General features: G+C 40.8%; 1 protein-coding gene across 5 annotated transcripts in view; it reads right to left on the bottom strand.

The window, feature by feature from the left end:
• Window positions 1–232: 232 nt before the first annotated feature.
• The window catches only part of Tsp74F (Tetraspanin 74F), a 59,743-nt gene continuing 41,984 nt past the window's right edge, over window positions 233–17,991 (bottom strand). For all 5 annotated transcript variants that reach the window (XM_045758178.2, XM_045758181.2, XM_069306524.1 and 2 more), the window contains exons 6-7: window positions 13,286–13,417; window positions 233–3,392 (exon numbers count right to left, since the gene is read on the bottom strand). In XM_045758178.2, coding sequence (XP_045614134.1) covers window positions 3,345–3,392; window positions 13,286–13,417 — 180 coding nt within the window. In that variant the 3' untranslated portion in view covers window positions 233–3,344. The remainder of the gene's footprint in view (window positions 3,393–13,285; window positions 13,418–17,991) is intronic.

Raw genomic sequence — 17,991 nt, 5'->3', positions numbered from 1 at the left:
GTTGCCTTCCAACTGATGCCTCAAATGTTCCACTAGTAGTGACTAGCCTGGGAGTCAAGACATTTGTTATGGGACGCAGTTTGGGATTAGTTGGCAGAAGGCTGTTAGGCTTCCTGTCCCCAAGTATGAGAAACCATAATGGTGAATCACTATGTATCCAATTTAGGGACATCAATATCTTAATTATACTACAAAATAATCAAAACTAATTATAGGCCAATGAAGTAAGCAATTCAATTCTTTTAACATTTATTTCACAATTTCCTATTTAGTTACAATCAACTTATGAAAAAAAAAAAATTGCCATTCATGCAACTTTACCTTTGACTTCTGCCAAATATATTTTTATTTAAATTAAAAGCAGCATCTTTGGGAATTATGCTGTATTAAAAAGTACATTCAATAAAATGGTGCAACCGTAATTGTCATTTTGCACAACAATTAAAATAGCATGTTATGAACTACAGCATTTTTTTTTAAATCAATGTTACATTCCACCACACATTAATAAAATTACACGCCTCTGTTTACCCAAGGCACCAGCACAAATACTTTTACACCAGCACCATTTTGGAATGTTTAGATGTAAATTTTAGTTTGTATTTACACATTTGCACTATTGAATCTAGCAATATGTCATGGCAAAAACTAACACTGCACATAAAATTAACCGACCATTAATTTTACACTCTTGTCTGTAGCCACCTTTAGTACAAGTAAGCTTCACACTCAAGAACATTTAAAGTATGGCAACAGATCTTAAATTCGTCATCTTTATCAACCTACAATCTTCCACCTACAATCCAACTCTGATATAGGATCCTATCAAAATTTAAACATTTTCCAAGTGTTCATAAAAAGCAAGTTGGAACATTCGACTAATATTTTATTGATCCGTTACAGTGTATATAATATTGTTGGTTCAGATATTTAATATAACCAAGTTATGAAGTGTGTTACTCTTGTATATTACAGTACCACAATAAAATGCACTCATTAAAGTACTTTATTCCCAGCAGATTAGGATACATCTGGGATTAATGGATACAAGAAGTACATTATTAATTTCTAAACATGTTTATTACACAAGCATCATGTACAACTGCCAGGCACTCTCAGCACTTGTGTACGGAAGCAACATGCTTGCAGAAATAAGGCTTATGGAAAACTATAATGACTAATTTGAGAGAGTATTGGATTTGTTCAAACATGAGATCCCAGTTTCCTTTGTGCATATAAACAAAAAATGCACCGTTTTAAGAGATTCTACACTATGATCACAAATTCAATGAGAATCAAGAGGAGGAATAATATTTTCCACCAGACTGGCACTTGGAAAGACATCCCCTTACACTATTATTACATGGCAAATTTTGACATTTATAAGGTCATATAGTAGTATGTTTTAATGCAATGTTCATGAATTATATGAATGAAAAATCTATAAATTTGCAAACTTGAGATGACCACACACACTAGGAAGAGAGTTTCCACTGTTGCACTTGGTAAAAACCACTAACATTCATCTCTCCAAAAGTTGACAATTCCTCCAAAATTTCACAAGTGCTAAAGCGAATATTACACAGTGTACACTCTGCGGGCCCGGTCCTCCCTGGTCCTCCCTGCCCCCACAACACACTTCTGGTTCAACTCAAACCAATTGTATAATTTAAAATTTACTATTTAACTTCAGTACAGGTATCTGAATAAAGCCTTCAACAAAACCTTTGTTATACAATTCTAAAATACACCCAGAAAATTCTCATGACAGATATTCAAACTGCAGGCTTCCTGTCCCTAACAAGACCACTAGCAGCTATTACACACAAAGTATTCAATTAAGAATTAGCTTACGGTAGAGAACTAATGATTCAAGAAGAGGGTCGGCTCCTGCTCGAACCTATGATTAGGAATCGCGTGCAGCCAAGCAATATAAAAATTTCTTTAATAATGCTTAACAGCTAGAATATTTTTATCTATAATGTTACGTACAACTTTTCGGTACACCCGTTTAAAATTTACAAATGCAGGTACATTGTTCCATAGCAATTGACTAAAAACTCCTAGGAATCCAGCTTGCTTTTTCCCCCTTAGACAAGGGCAATTACTATACAATGTTTGTCCTCAAGACAACCGTACAAAAAAGGAATCTTGTGACATATTGGACACGTGCGCTTGCTTGAGCAATCAATGTGCCGTTGATACCTTGTCTAAAAATGGCAGTGGATAACTATACAAGGCACTTCAGACAAAAAATGTTATATTCATGGGTGATAATTTTGCAACATTTGAACTATATTCATCACCAAATGTTTTGAAGACAATTTAAAACACTAGTAAGTACCAAGTACTGCCATAGAAAATCTTTTCAAATTTCTCTTTAGTGCAGTTTACAGCATATATAAAGAATTGAACTAAAAAAAATTTTTTTAACAATATTGTAACGAGAAACTTAAAATACCTAGATTATGAGAGATTCTCGGATGCTGTTCTGTGCATCACAATCTTGGGGCGTGTCTACGTGTTCGCACAATACTGCTATTGTAGTTGCTCAGCACGTCACAATACTGAACACCATGAAAAACTTAAATTTTCAAAGTAAATAAAAGTAGTCGTGTCAATTATTAAAAATATATATATTTTTTTAATTGGCTATGGGTCTTGTCAATATTTTCAGAAGTACACAAACTCCCAAAGACTGACCACATACCACTGTGCATCATATACTGTATGACACTTTGGGCAGGAAAAGCTACAAAAAAGGATAATTTGGCAGTACCCATGACTGAATTACGATAGTATTGAATTGCAAAGTATATCGAGCATGACAATTTATATTTTTAGTCGCAATAAGACACTAATAGATGTATTACAGTAAGTACATCCTTACTTCCTGTAAGGATGTATATAATACAATAGAGCATTTCTAAGTTACACCTGTCTTGTGAAATATTGCCAAGTGAACTTTAATATTTTTAACATAACAGGAACTTTATATGTATAAATTTGAAGTCAATTATTCTTCAGGAAACTCTTCATTCATGCTGATACGAGTAACAAAACATTAAACTAATACATTTGCAAAATTTATGAATGGGTAACCTACTTTTAAAAAATTCAGCATTACAAAAACCAACTAGTTAAAACTCCATGAATAAATAATTGACCTTTGATGATTATTATGATTGGACAGAATGCAACTTTCAGCACTTGTGAAAATTTTCTATCTTCGACGGGTTGTAGAGAATTTCTATCTTCGACGGGTTGCAAAATATCTTAATTTGGATAGTTAACTATTTTGCAAGCTGCTTCTCCAATCACATGGACCCCTGATACTGATGTACCTAGTCAATCATCTTGAAAAGTATAATTGATAAAAGTAGTCCAAGCACCTGAAAATAATTGTTTTTCTTAGTTTCCAACATTCATGTACTGTACATACATAAATTAATGATATTAAACACACCAAAGAATAAAAATAAGCCTCTACTATCATGGAACATTATCAAGATGGAGGTTTTAAAGTGTCAAATTCCTTTGTAGTTCTTTCATCAATTATAATGCGGTGGTGGTACTGTAACTTGTAGCGCTACCGTGTGGTGGTGGTGGTTCAGTACCTTGTAGCACTACCGTGTGGCAGTGGTGGTACTACCTTGTAGCGCTACAGTGTGGCGGCGGTGGTACTGTACCTTGTAGCGCTACCGTGTGGTGGTGGTTCTGTACCTTGTAGCGCTACAGTGTGGCGGCGGTGGTACTGTACCTTGTAGCGCTACCTTGTAGCGCTACCGTGTGGTGGTGGTGGTTCTGTACCTTGTAGCGCTAGAGTGTGGTGGTAGTACTGTACCTTTTAACGCTACTGTGTGGAATGGGTGATGGCACAGGTTCAGTTCTTGCACTGGTAATGCTCATTGTCTACATAAATGATCTACCAGTTGGAATACAGAATTATATGAACATGTTTGCTGATGCAAAGATAATAGGGAAGATAAGAAACCTAGGCAATTGTCATGTCCTTCAAGAAGAACTGGACAAAATAAGTATATGGAGGACCATTTGGCAAATGGAATTTAATGTGAATAAATGTCATGTTATGGAATGTAGAATTGGAGAACAGACCCCACACAACCTATAAATCATGCGAGAAATCTTTTAAAGAATTGTGACAAAGAAAGTATGGTGCCCATATCTTAAGAAGCACAACAAACTGGAAAAGATGCAAAGACATACATACCACTAAGTGGCTCCCAGAACTGAAGGGCCAGAGCTATGAGTAGAGGTCAGAGGCATTAAACATGCCAAAATTAGAAGACAGAAGAAAAAGAGGCAATATGAACACTACGTACAAAATAGTAACAGGAATTTATAAAATCGATAGGGAAGATTTCCCGAGACCTGGAACTTCAAGAACAAGAGGTCATAGATTTAAACTATCTAAACAAAGATGCCAAAGAAATACGAAAATTCACTTTCGCAAACAGAGTGGTAGACGGTTGGAACAAGTTAGGCGAGAAGGTGGAGGAGGCCAAAACCATCAGTAGCTTCAAAGCGTTATATGACAGAGTACTGGGTAGACAAGCACACGAGCACAGCTCATCCTGTAGGTAATTACACAAGTAATTACACAATTACACACACACACACAACAAAAAGGTGACACCCCTAGGGTCAACACTTGCAGCAGAGGAGCTCCAGCATATTTCAACAATCCTAAGTATTGTAGTACAGGTTGATGGTAGTGAGTGGTGTCCCAGAGAACATAAAGGTATAGTGCTCTTGAAAAATAGGTGAGATAACAGGAAAGTGCTAAAGGAAGTGAAGAATCGGATGAGAAAAAGTTGCCCTAGTGTTTACAGTGCAGAGAAGAACATTCAAGATGGCCACTGGCAAGGGGAAAAACAAAACAGAGCTTGATTTTGAGGGATTCAATGAAGAAAGCATTGATATTAGTAGTCTACATAACAAGTTGGTAAATTTAGATACTATAGTGAACTCTCATGTAGAAATAATTAGTAAATTGAAACAAAGTAATGACCATTTGAATAGCAAAGTTTTATGTCTTGAGGGTTTAGTGAAAGACTTGCGCAAGGATAAGAATCAATTGGAAACAAATTGCAAAGCCATGGAAGAAGAAAATAAACTCTTAAAAATAGCTTTGGAAGAAGTTAAAGTAAATTTAAACATAAATGACTACAATAGGTTAGGCAAGGAAATTCAACAGGAGAAACAGCTTTTGTCAGCACAGATGGAGGAAGTTACACAGGGAATAGAACAGTGCAAGAAAGATATGCAACTCACTTATGCACAAGTGGCCAAGGAGAAGGAAAAAATAGAAGAAGCAGTAAAGGAAGTCAAACACTGCAGCAACCAAGATAAAACAAACATTAGGCTAGAAGTGAGGAAAGAATTGGCATCTAACCCGAAGTTGGTGCAAAACACAGTTGATCGGAGTAAGTCCCTGATCATTTTTGGCTGCAAAGAAAAGGCGATAACATCTAGGTCAGAAAGAGCTGTAGAAGAAGCTAAAGTAGTAGATAAAATTGTTGGCCTCGTGGAAGGTCTTACAACCATAGAGAATGTGTGCGACTACAGGAGAATAGGCAGGTACGTAAAAGGGAAAGATCGACCTTTGAGGATCACCCTAAACGGTGCCAAACAGATGGAAGAAGTACTAAGGAATGCTAGAAAATTGCAAAGTGATGAGGATGGGAAAGGGTGGTCGTTAAGACGAGATCTTTCAAAAGAAGATAGAGAGAAGCTGAAACTGAACCTCGCCGAGGCAAAACATTTAAATGAGAGCAGGAATGAAGAAGAAATAAATTCTTTTTTCTACAAAGTGATAGGGGTAGGCAAACCAGTAAAGTGGTACATAAAGGCAAACCAACAAAATCAATAGAGAGAGGGGGAGTGAAGAATAAGGAGAGGGGGAACAAGTTCCTGAAGATTGCATACACCAACATAGATCGAAGATACTGGAGTTAAGTGATGTAATACAGCTGCAGACACCAGACATTGTTGAACTCGTGGAGACAAAACTTGAAGATGTAATTTTAAATGAGGTCATATTCCCAAGGGGCTACTCAATTTGGAGACGGGACAGAAAAATTAGGAAAGGCGGTGGCGTTGCTGTGCTGGTAAAAGAACACCTAAAGGTGAACGAAATAATGACTGCCAATCCACAAGAAGTTGACATAATAACACTAGAGATCTGCCATGAGGATGATAAACTAATGGTAATAAATGCATATAGTCCACCGCCAAGCAGTACATGGTCAAAGGAGGAGCTAGATAGTAAACGTGAAGGTCTTATAACAATAATGAGAGAGATTATAGCGAGAGCGGATAATGATAGATCACGACTGTTGATAGTCGGTGACTTCAACTTTAAATCCATAGACTGGGAAGCATATGAAGCTAAAACAGAAGATTTTTGGACCTGTAAATTTGTAGACCTCATCCTGGAAACATTCTTGTATCAACATGTTAAACAAGCTACGAGGATGAGGGAAGGGGACGTTCCCTCCATGCTAGATTTGATATTTACCAGGAAGGAGGAAGAGATATTTGACATTCAGTACCTACCTTCCTCCCTTGGGTAAAAGTGACCATGTCTTTTTGGGAATAAAGTATGCAATGCGTTATAAGCTGGAAGAAAATAAGGAGGTTGAAGCAGTTGAAAAACCAGACTTCAGGAGAGGACATTATGGTGACCTTAGAAATTTTTTTAGTGAGTATATTTGGATAGACTTGATGCTAGGCAAGGAAGTGAATGAGATGTATGTCAAGTTTTGTGAAATATATGATAAAGGCACAAAAAAATTTATACCAAAACAGAGATGCAGAGCTAGGAAACAGGATTGGTTCAATAGAAATTGCGAGAGGGCTAGAGACCAAAAGACACAAAAATGGAATCAATACAGGAAGAGGCCGAACCCCCAAACATACCAGCGATACAAAGATGCGAGAAACAACTACACGGCAGTGAGGAGAGAGGCAGAAAGAAATTTTGAAAAAGGGATTGCAGACAAATGTAAAACAGAACCAGGTCTATTCTATAAATTCATAAACAACAAATTGCAGGTAAAGGATAATATTCAGAGGTTGAAAATGGGAAATAGATTCACGGAAGATGAAAAGGAAATGTGTGAAACACTAAACGAAAAGTTCCAAAGTGTGTTTGTACAAAATGAAATCTTTAGGGAACCAGATACAATAAGAATTCCAGAGAACAACATAGAGCACATAGAGGTGACTAGAGACGAAGTGGAAAAAATGCTTAAGGAGCTCGGTAAGAACAAAGCAGCTGGCCCCGATGGCGTTTCACCATGGGTTCTGAGAGAATGTGCATCTGAGCTCAGCATTCCACTTCACCTGATCTTTCAGGCATCCCTGTGTACAGGAATCGTAGCAGACGTGTGGAAGCAGGCTAACGTAGTTCCAATCTACAAAAGTGGCAGCAGGGAAGACCCCCTCAATTATAGACCTGTATCATTGACAAGTGTAATAGTGAAAGTATTGGAAAAACTAATCAAAACTAAATGGGTAGAACACCTAGAGAGAAATGATATAATATCAGACAGACAGTATGGTTTTCGATCTGGAAGATCCTGTGTATCGAATTTACTCAGTTTCTATGATCGAGCCACAGAGATATTACAGGAAAGAGATGGTTGGGTTGACTGCATCTATCTGGACCTAAAAAAGGCTTTCGACAGAGTTCCACATAAGAGGTTGTTCTGGAAACTGGAAAATATTGGAGGGGTGACAGGTAAGCTATCATGGATGAAAAATTTTCTGACATAGAAAAATGAGGGCAGTAATCAGAGGCAATGTATCGGAATGGAGAAATGTCACAAGTGGAGTACCACAGGGTTCAGTTCTTGCACCAGTGATGTTTATTGTGTACATAAATGATCTACCAGTTGGTATACAGAATTATATGAACATGTTTGCTGATGATGCTAAGATAATAGGAAGGATAAGAAATTTAGACGATTGTCATGCCCTTCAAGAAGACCTGGACAAAATAAGTATATGGAGCACCACCTGGCAAATGGAATTTAATGTTAATAAATGTCATGTGATGGAATGTGGAACAGGAGAACATAGACCCCATACAACCTATATATTATGTGAGAAATCTTTAAAGAATTCTGATAAAGAAAGAGATCTAGGGGTGGTTCTAGATAGAAAACTATCACCTGAGGACCACAAAGAATATTGTGCAAGGAGCCTATGCGATGCTTTCTAACTTCAGAATTGCATTTAAATACATGGATGGCGATATACTAAAGAAATTGTTCATGACTTTTGTTAGGCCAAAGCTAGAATATGCAGTTGTTGTGTGGTGCCCATATCTTAAGAAGCAACAAACTGGAAAAGGTGCAAAGACATGCTACAAAGTAGCTCCCAGAACTGAAGGGCAAGAGCTACGAGGAGAGGTTGGAAGCATTAAACATGCCAAAACTAGAAGACAGAAGAAAAAGAGGTGATATGATCACTACATACAAAATAGTAACAGGAATTGATAAAATCGACAGGGAAGATTTCCTGAGACCTGGCACTTCAAGAACAAGAGGTCATAGATTTAAACTAGCTAAACACAGATGCCGAAGAAATATAAGAAAATTCACCTTCGCAAATAGAGTGGTAGACGGTTGGAACAAGTTAAGTGAGAAGGTGGTGGAGGCCAAGACCGTCAGTAGTTTCAAAGCGTTATATGACAAAGAGTGCTGGGAAGACGGGACACCACGAGCGTAGCTCTCATCCTGTAACTACACTTAGGTAATTACACTTAGGTAATTACACACACACACAGGCTGCGGGACATGCAACTCATGACGCGACAAGAGTAAAGGGAGACATGATCACTACCTACAAAATTCTCAGAGGAATTGACAGGATAGATGAAGAAACTAACGCGGGTAGTACGCGAACAACGGGACACAGGTGGAAACTGAGTTCCCAAATGAGCCACAGGGATATTAGAAAACTTTCAGTGTCAGTATTTCACAGGTGGAATGCCCTAGTGATGTGGTGGAGGCAGACTCTGTTGTGAGAGTCTCTCAAGATTCTCCCACAGCTGACTGGAATGGCTCATTGCTGTGCACAGTGCACCGATCTTGTGCACAAGGTCCTATTTCTGTTAACCCTGGATAGTGACCTGGCATGTTGGGTATCTCCAGAATGCCCACTTAACCAGGAACACTTTCATAATATGGAGGCCGCCGTATGTCCAGGCAGGAAGTAGATACAGGGAGTTAAGCATACTTGCCACCAAAGGGGTCAGTGAGAACATCGGTGGTGGAGCATGGGAGAGGGGAGACGCTAGCAGTGTCTGACCTCTGGGGTCAACCGGCGTGATGGACAATAACAGCTATGACGTGTTCGTGACGTCACCTCTCCTACTACTCATCGAACGAGCTAATATGATTGGTTCCCGCTCATTTGCTGCAATGCCATTGGTCAAATTGTAATCCCTTGTGTGTGCCACGAGATGCCCGGCAGCACTTGTAAACCATTCTTGTGAGGGATCTCTAGCAAAGTGGACGTGTTCTGTTCAGTCTACCGGCCAATAGACTGAACACCATCTATTCCTCACTGTCAAGTTAACTCGGCGTCTGAAGATTATACGACACACTCGCCCAGAATCACGGGTTGTGAATATATTATTCAGAAGCCTAAAGTGAAATCTCCAGAGCGAAACAGACTGGTATCAGGTAACCCCTGGTGACAAAGATCGTTGTGAGTGACTTAGAGTGAACTAAGGCAGTGCCGCCGCCTAAGTAACCTGTGTGTGACTTTACCACAAGTGTACCTGCATGGTACCACAGCTGCCACTCGTCCCGAGCGTGTACCCAAGTACCCTAGTACCTCTGTACCTCGAGCACCTGCCGCCACCCTCACTACTACGTGACGTCACCACCTTATTCGCCGCCAGTGCCAGTGTGCGCGCGTGTGTCTGTGTGTTAAGCATACAGCCCGCCCTACTGCAAGTACCCTCCGTGTCTACGAGCGAAACCAGCCGTCAGGCCACCTACGAGTGCTTGTATAAATGTGCCCGAGTGAGTGAGTGAGTAAGGAAAGGTACCCATCTGTAAGTACAAAGATCTTGTCATTATTTTATTGTGTGTGTTGATCTGAGGGATCAACCACAGTTCTCACCTTCTCATACCCGTCACAGGTTATAGGTGAATTGACGGTGAATGCGTGTTTATCTGTGTGGTATCACTGCATTTCACTAGTCTGAATGTGAGCTTCACATACACCACACATTTAGTTATTGTGTGATATTATTGTGCATGTTATTGCCTGTCCCATTGACAGTGTAGTTGTTGATTTATTGCATATCATCATTACCGAGTATCCGGTTGGAACTCTTGTGATCCCTTTGTATACCGGCAGTTAGGTTGCCGTGTTAATGATTGGCTGTCAACTGTGTTAAGTTAGGTGTTTCTCCACGAGTGGATACGAGTCGTTTAGCCAGACGTCAAGAGTCTTGCTAATACAACCATAGCTTTGCTGACGCCAATCTAAAGTAAATCAAGCACCCTGTGTATTAGTGGTTAAGTTAGTAAATAAACTACTGTTAAGCTTTATGCGGTGTTTCTGTTGAACCACTTCTGAATATTGCAAATATTACTCAAGCCTTCAGCTCTAAGTGTCTTCAACACCAAGTTGCCTATAAGTCACAAACTATAAATGTGATGAGGACCCTAGGAGTCCCTTAAAGTGTTAAATCATTGAGGAGATTCCAACGATCAACGTGGAGCAGGACCAGGTGAGACTAGTCTGAGAAGAGACCCTCAAGGACTAACTCGACCTTGCTCCCAGGCCCTGTACGGTTGCTCTCGTATTTTCTATTCTGCTAATTCCGACAGCTTCGTGAAGAGTCTGCCACATGTACATTGGCGACGTACGTATTGCAGTCGTGAAAGCAAAAAAGAAACACCCCACATCCATACACAGTTTCAAATGTAGATATGACGAGTCTATATATGATCTATGTAGAGTCTAGTATGCTCAAGAATCTGTACACCAGTTGATTGACAGTCGAGAGGCAGGACCAAAGAGCCAGAGCTCAAACCCCGCAAGCACAACTAGGCGAGTACACCACACATTCTTGTGTGCTATCTATATGTACAAGATCTTGTTTCCAAATGCTAATCTTTATCTGAAACTTATCCTTGATAGGTGTAATAGGACCCATGATCACACCAGAAATAAGTCTCTGATATTCCCAAAGTCGAACTAAATCTGTGCAAACACTTCATACAAATCAAAGGGACCAGTCCTTGGAACTCGCTCCCTGATGAATTAAAATATTGTCCAACCTATGCCCTGTTCAAAAGTAAAAACCAAAAAGTACCTAATTTCATCCTCATTATCTTTTAGTAACCACTTCTCAATATTAGTACTTAAGACATATATCTTTACCAGTGTAATCATCTATCTTATGAACTTCAACTTGTATTGTAGTTACATGTTGATATAAAACCTTGCTGCAATGTACCTTTTCATCTTGCCTGATATGTTAGATTAAGGACCAGCTGCCTGTAACGCTATGCGTGTTAGTGGATTTGGCATGAATAAAAATACCAATCTTAAGTAATCTCTCAAACCCATTGTACCATGTAAATTATTATTATTATTGCCATTATTTTTTAACATCAATCACAACACCACCCTCGTGTAGTGACCCTGGCAGTGTTACCATGGACAACACCACCACCCTTGTGTAGTGACCCTAGCAGTGTTACCATGGACAACACCACCACCCTCGTGTAGTGACCCTGGCAGTGTTACCATGGACAACACCACCACCCTCGTGTAGTGACCCTGGCAGTGTTACCATGGACAACACCACCACCCTCGTGTAGTGACCCTGGCAGTGTTACCATGGACACCACCACCATCGTGTAGTGACCCTGGCAGTGTTACCATGGACACCACCACCCTCGTGTAGTGACCCTGGCAGTGTTACCACGGACAACAACACCCTCGTGTAGTGACCCTGGCAGTGTTACCATGGACACCACCACCCTCGTGTAGTGACCCTGGCAGTGTTACCACGGACAACAACACCCTCGTGTAGTGACCCTGGCAGTGTTACCATGGACAACACCACCACCCTCGTGTAGTGACCCTGGCAGTGTTACCATGGACAACACCACCCTCGTGTAGTGACCCTGGCAGTGTTACCACGGACAACAACACCCTCGTGTAGTGACCCTGGCAGTGTTACCATGGACAACACCACCACCCTCGTGTAGTGACCCTGGCAGTGTTACCATGGACAACACCACCACCCTCGTGTAGTGACCCTGGCAGTGTTACCATGGACAACACCACCACCCTCGTGTAGTGACCCTGGCAGTGTTACCATGGACAACACCACCACCCTCGTGTAGTGACCCTGGCAGTGTTACCACGGACAACAACACCCTCGTGTAGTGACCCTGGCAGTGTTACCATGGACAACACCACCACCCTCGTGTAGTGACCCTGGCAGTGTTACCACGGACAACAACACCCTCGTGTAGTGACCCTGGCAGTGTTACCATGGACAACACCACCACCCTCGTGTAGTGACCCTGGCAGTGTTACCATGGACAACACCACCACCCTCGTGTAGTGACCCTGGCAGTGTTACCATGGACAACACCACCACCCTCGTGTAGTGACCCTGGCAGTGTTACCACGGACAACAACACCCTCGTGTAGTGACCCTGGCAGTGTTACCATGGACACCACCACCCTCGTGTAGTGACCCTGGCAGTGTTACCACGGACAACAACACCCTCGTGTAGTGACCCTGGCAGTGTTACCATGGACAACACCACCACCCTCGTGTAGTGACCCTGGCAGTGTTACCATGGACAACACCACCACCCTCGTGTAGTGACCCTGGCAGTGTTACCATGGACACCACCACCCTCGTGTAGTGACCCTGGCAGTGTTACCACGGACAACACCACCCTCGTGTAGTGACCCTGGCAGTGTTACCATGGACAACACCACACCCTCGTGTAGTGACCCTGGCAGTGTTACCATGGACTTTGAGCAACAACTATCATATACATTTGTGTTTAATCTGATGTTATTAAATTGCAAAATATTTTTTCATTGGTGTCAATTTTAATGTAATTCAAGCAACATTGTAAATTTACATAGTGTACATATTATTGTATTTCAAAAAATAAATTGACAACTATTTGGATATTCTTATTAAAATCTAATTTAAACTATTTTATATTAAAGTAAGGAAACTATACGGAGCGATACATACCATGATGACTGCGACGGCAATACCAACACCGCCAACTATGAGTGCATGGCGCTCCACGAAATCTATAGCCTTGGAGAAGCAACCTTCCGTGTAGGAATTATCCTCTCCGGGGTTTCTCTGGCAGTCCATCAACTGAAAATTTGGGTTATTAGTTCTGGCATTTATATAAATTTTTCTGCAAGTTAATAGCTTATTATTTTTATGTTACCAATGGTAACATTATAAAATTTATGCTCTACATTCCCTTATATCAATTCCAGCATATGGTTTATTTTTGTAAGACATTCAAGGAAGGAACTACTTCAATACAAACCTAACTCAAATACTATATATTCTTACAAACACAAATGCCCCAATATTCCGTGTTTACCCGAGGACCACTAACACCAGTGGCCTCCATCGTGACAGGAAGCGGGCGACTTACCCGTCCTTTACTTCCTTACTCACAGTATACATACGTTACTTTAATCCAGGGACGTAGATACAATATGCATTTATAAACACTTCAACTCCAAGAGTAATCCCATGGGAGTGGTACCATATTTTTTTTATTTGGCGATACTCGACAATCAGTGTGCATGCATTACATTTATTAAAACGTAGGAAGTGGGATAATGCACTAAAGATGAATAATTTCTCTAACCAGATTAACGATAGTGTTCCAGTCATTCTGATTCAATGGAGCTCAACCTCACACAGTGAGGTGGGCACCTCAAGAGCTCTCACGCACTCCCCGATCTCCATCTCCCAGTCTTTTTTTGTTTGTTTTTTATTTTTCCCTGCTGACCCCTACCTCTGCAATCCCTCCTGCCACAGAACCTTATCTTCTCAGAAATTCAAGTACCAGCAGACTGCACCCATAACATGGAGTCACTGGAACAGTGCCTGTGCCATGTCCTAGAGGACACGCTCCTGTGTTTTGACAAAGGCTACTGCCAGATTAAAGGAACAACTGGTGCGAGTGTTGTAACTGCGGAGGACTTCATGTACACGGCCTTTGAGGTGTAACCCAGGATGTATACCCTAGCCCCACTCATCTACTTCAGATATATTGACAACATTTTTGGATTAATGGCAGGCAGGGAGGTAGGTCAAGCAATTTCTCACGTGGGCTAATGGTGTCCATGCAGATACAGGTTTTATGGTGAAATCTAGCTTTAAGGAACTACCCTTCCTCGACACTCTGTGAATACCAGGACGGAGAAAGACTCCAGACTAGTGTGTTCTACAAGGATTCTAACCTGCATTCTTATATCTCATATACTTCCTGTCACCTAACATCCTTAGATACATGTCTCCCTTAATTCATTAGGCATCCGAATAAAGCAGATAAGTGTTACCAGCGAACTCCAAAAGGATTTGGATATACTTTTGGTCATTTTTCAGAGAAAGGATACCCAGAGAGGATCCTACAGGAAGTGCCAGAAAACACACTTGATCCTACAGAGGCAGGACCTTCCAAGCACTGGATGACTGCAGATTCCCCTCTCCAGGATGGTGCTTCCTTTTATGTATATTCCTACAGCATCAAGAACCTACAGGGAGGAGAAACTTTGGTAGTGGCTGGATGACACCTTTAAGGAACATCCAGCGGCACAACATTTCCCAGGTTACCAGAGGTAAAGTCTGAAGGGAAAAGGGAAGCCTCCTTGTAGGATATGCTAGTAATGGCATGTTTCCCTACTCACCCACAGTGGAAAAGGGGAGACAATGAATAAGAACTAAATCTATTACAACCTAGTGCAAATTAGAGTGTCTCCTTGGTTTTGACAAACATGTGGTTACTGGAGGTTCTAACAATGAGGAAATTCCATCTCCAAGGATACCACCCAAACACTAAGAAAAGACAACAAAGAGAGCAGACGGGGTGATGCTGTATCTGAAAGAGGACCTGGATGCTACCAGCAATAAGGAACTGAACACCATGGGGATCTTCAGTCCATGTTGCAACATCCTAGCTCAAGATGGTAGCAAAATGACAGTGGGCGTGTGCTACAGGGCTGACAACAGCAGCAGAGGAGGATGTTGCTCTGCATAATGTGATCAATGCAGCATCAGAAACCCAAACCCTAATAATGATTGACAACCATGAGACCACAGATTGGGTAAATTTAACATCACAAGCAGAAGAACAATTTCTAGACCTAATACAGGACTCCTCTCGTACAGCATGTGGTTGAGCCCACACGAGGTAATGGCATTCTAGATTTTATGCTATTAGAAGATGGCATGATCGATCAAATTCAGGTAGGGGAAAGTTAACCCCTTCATGTGATCACCATATTTTATGATGGATTATAAATATTGTAACCTACATAAAGATCCATGATCATGAATTTCTAAATTACCATCGAGGAGACTATCGAGGAATGAGAGGAACTGTAAAACATCTGGAGGGAGCCGATAGGTGAACATGGTATGGAAGCATCATGGCAAAATTTCAAGATCAATGAGCTCTTGTATAAATGTGCACCAAAAAGGAGGAAGAAAAAGGGAATTACTGTAAGTAGATGACAGATAGCAAAACGAGCATTGATAACTAAGCGGAACCTCTGGAAAACGTATAAATCCACGACGAACATCACGGATTATAAGATATATAAAAGAGCACTAAACTCTGCCACCCAGGAAATCAGATCAGCCAAAAGAAATTACGAAAACTTACCCAAAACAAAAACATCCAAAATCATTCTATGCCTGTACATTACAAGTAAAACCAAAAAGGATCCATAGGTTCCTTAAAAGACAAGACTAACCAAGTTATAAGTGACGATAAAGGGAAAGCAAACATTAAATTAATATTTTACATCAGTATTCCTACTAGAAACATTAGACGATATACCATCCCCTACACGTCAAGGAGACGAAGAGGATACTGTATACCCATAACATGCAACACAATCAAGAAGAGCATTGAGTGATTCAAAAAGCCCCAGATATGGATGGAATCCAACCTGAAGTCATTTATGAACTGGCAAAAGAACTATGCCTACAGCTGAAACAACTTTTCACAATCAGATTTTAAACAGAAATGGTAACCACCACTACAAGTAGCAATATTACTGTGCAATAGGTATAACTATTGCACAGTATTACTGTACAAATCTAGAGTTTAAAATTAAAACTGTTTGTGGTATATATACTCAGCTACTTAGACAAAGGACTTCTGGTTGTAGCAGTATACATGGATTTTGCTAAAGCCTTTGATAAGGTACCACATGAAAGACTGGCAAGGAAATTACAGGCCCCTGGAATTAACGGTAGAATACTAGAATGATTAAAAAAATGGTTAAAACGAGGAAAAAGTCATGCTAAATAGGAATGAATTGACTGGAGAAATGTGTTAAGTGGAGTACCACAGGGGGTCCACATTTTGGGGCCAATCCATTTTGCTATGAATCAAGGACATGGGCGAGTATTACAAACCACATCAAATTTGCAGATGACAATATTTATGGTAAAGTTGGAAATAAAAATGATTTTGAAGCCTTACAAAAAGATCTACATGATCTACACAAATGGTCAGAAGACTGGCAAATGCTTCTTAATTAATATCAACAAATGCAAGACCTTGCATGTAGGGCATAGCAACCAACGCCACAACTGCCAAATTAGTAACATTACACTATAGCAGATTGATGAAAAGAATCCGAGTAAAAATCCACCATTCACCGAGTTGCTCGACAGGTAGGAGCAGTCAAAATAAAGCTAACCAAATCTCTAGAATAATGAAGCATACCTTTGACTAAGGAAAAGAAGGCAGCAATTCAATTGTTTAAATCTATGGTGCACCCCATTTGAACTTTTGAAATTGATTTATTTATTTTATTTATATATACAGGAGTTTTTACATTCCTGTACAGCCACTAGCATGTATAGCATTTTATGCAAGTCTTTAATTTAATCCTAATTTTCCCCAGAATGTGAATCGCCAAATCATTTAACAGCCAGGTACCCATTCATTGCTGGGTGAAGAGGCTACAGTTAAGGATTGGCAACCAGTCGTATCCTGGGTTCGGCCAGGATACGAACCCAGGCCAAAGTGCTCGCGAAGCACCGGGCGAGTTTTACCACTGCACCACAGGGACTGTGCCACTGTATACATACTTAAAATGCAGAACAGTTTGGATGATGTTGATCTGGACAATTTCCTCAAGACATCACATGTAACAAACAAGGAGCAACGGTTTCAAGCTTAACAGGAGATTTTTCACCCACAGGGTTATAAACCCATAAAACCACCTACCTGCCAAAGCCATAAATGCCAATACCCAAATTTTAAAGTCCAACTGGAAAAGATCAAGGCACATGGGGGAGGTTATCTTGAGATGATTTCAGGGCTTTAGTGTCCCCGCGGCCCGGTCCTCGACCAGGCCTCCACCCCCAGGAAGCAGCCCGTGACAGCTGACTAACTCCCAGGTACCTATTTACTGCTAGGTAACAGGGGCATTCAGGGTGAAAGAAACTTTGCCCATTTGTATCTGCCTCGTGCGGGAATCGAACCCGCGCCACAGAATTACGAGTCCTGCGCGCTATCCACCAGGCTACGAGGCCCCTCCACCAGGCTACGAGGCCCCTCCACCAGGCTACGAGGCCTACGAGAGGGGGAGGGTTCTTTGATAAGCCGCTGGTGTCCTGTCTTTGTCAAGGCCACTAGTGTTAGCTGCCCTTGGGTAAATTCAGATGAAAATGGCTTGGGCTTGGAG

Source organism: Procambarus clarkii, chromosome 58 (genome assembly GCF_040958095.1).
Source record: "Procambarus clarkii isolate CNS0578487 chromosome 58, FALCON_Pclarkii_2.0, whole genome shotgun sequence".
Lineage (NCBI taxonomy): Eukaryota > Metazoa > Arthropoda > Malacostraca > Decapoda > Cambaridae > Procambarus > Procambarus clarkii.
Note: the sequence above shows the minus strand (reverse complement) of the source record. Positions and strands in the feature narration are given on the sequence as shown.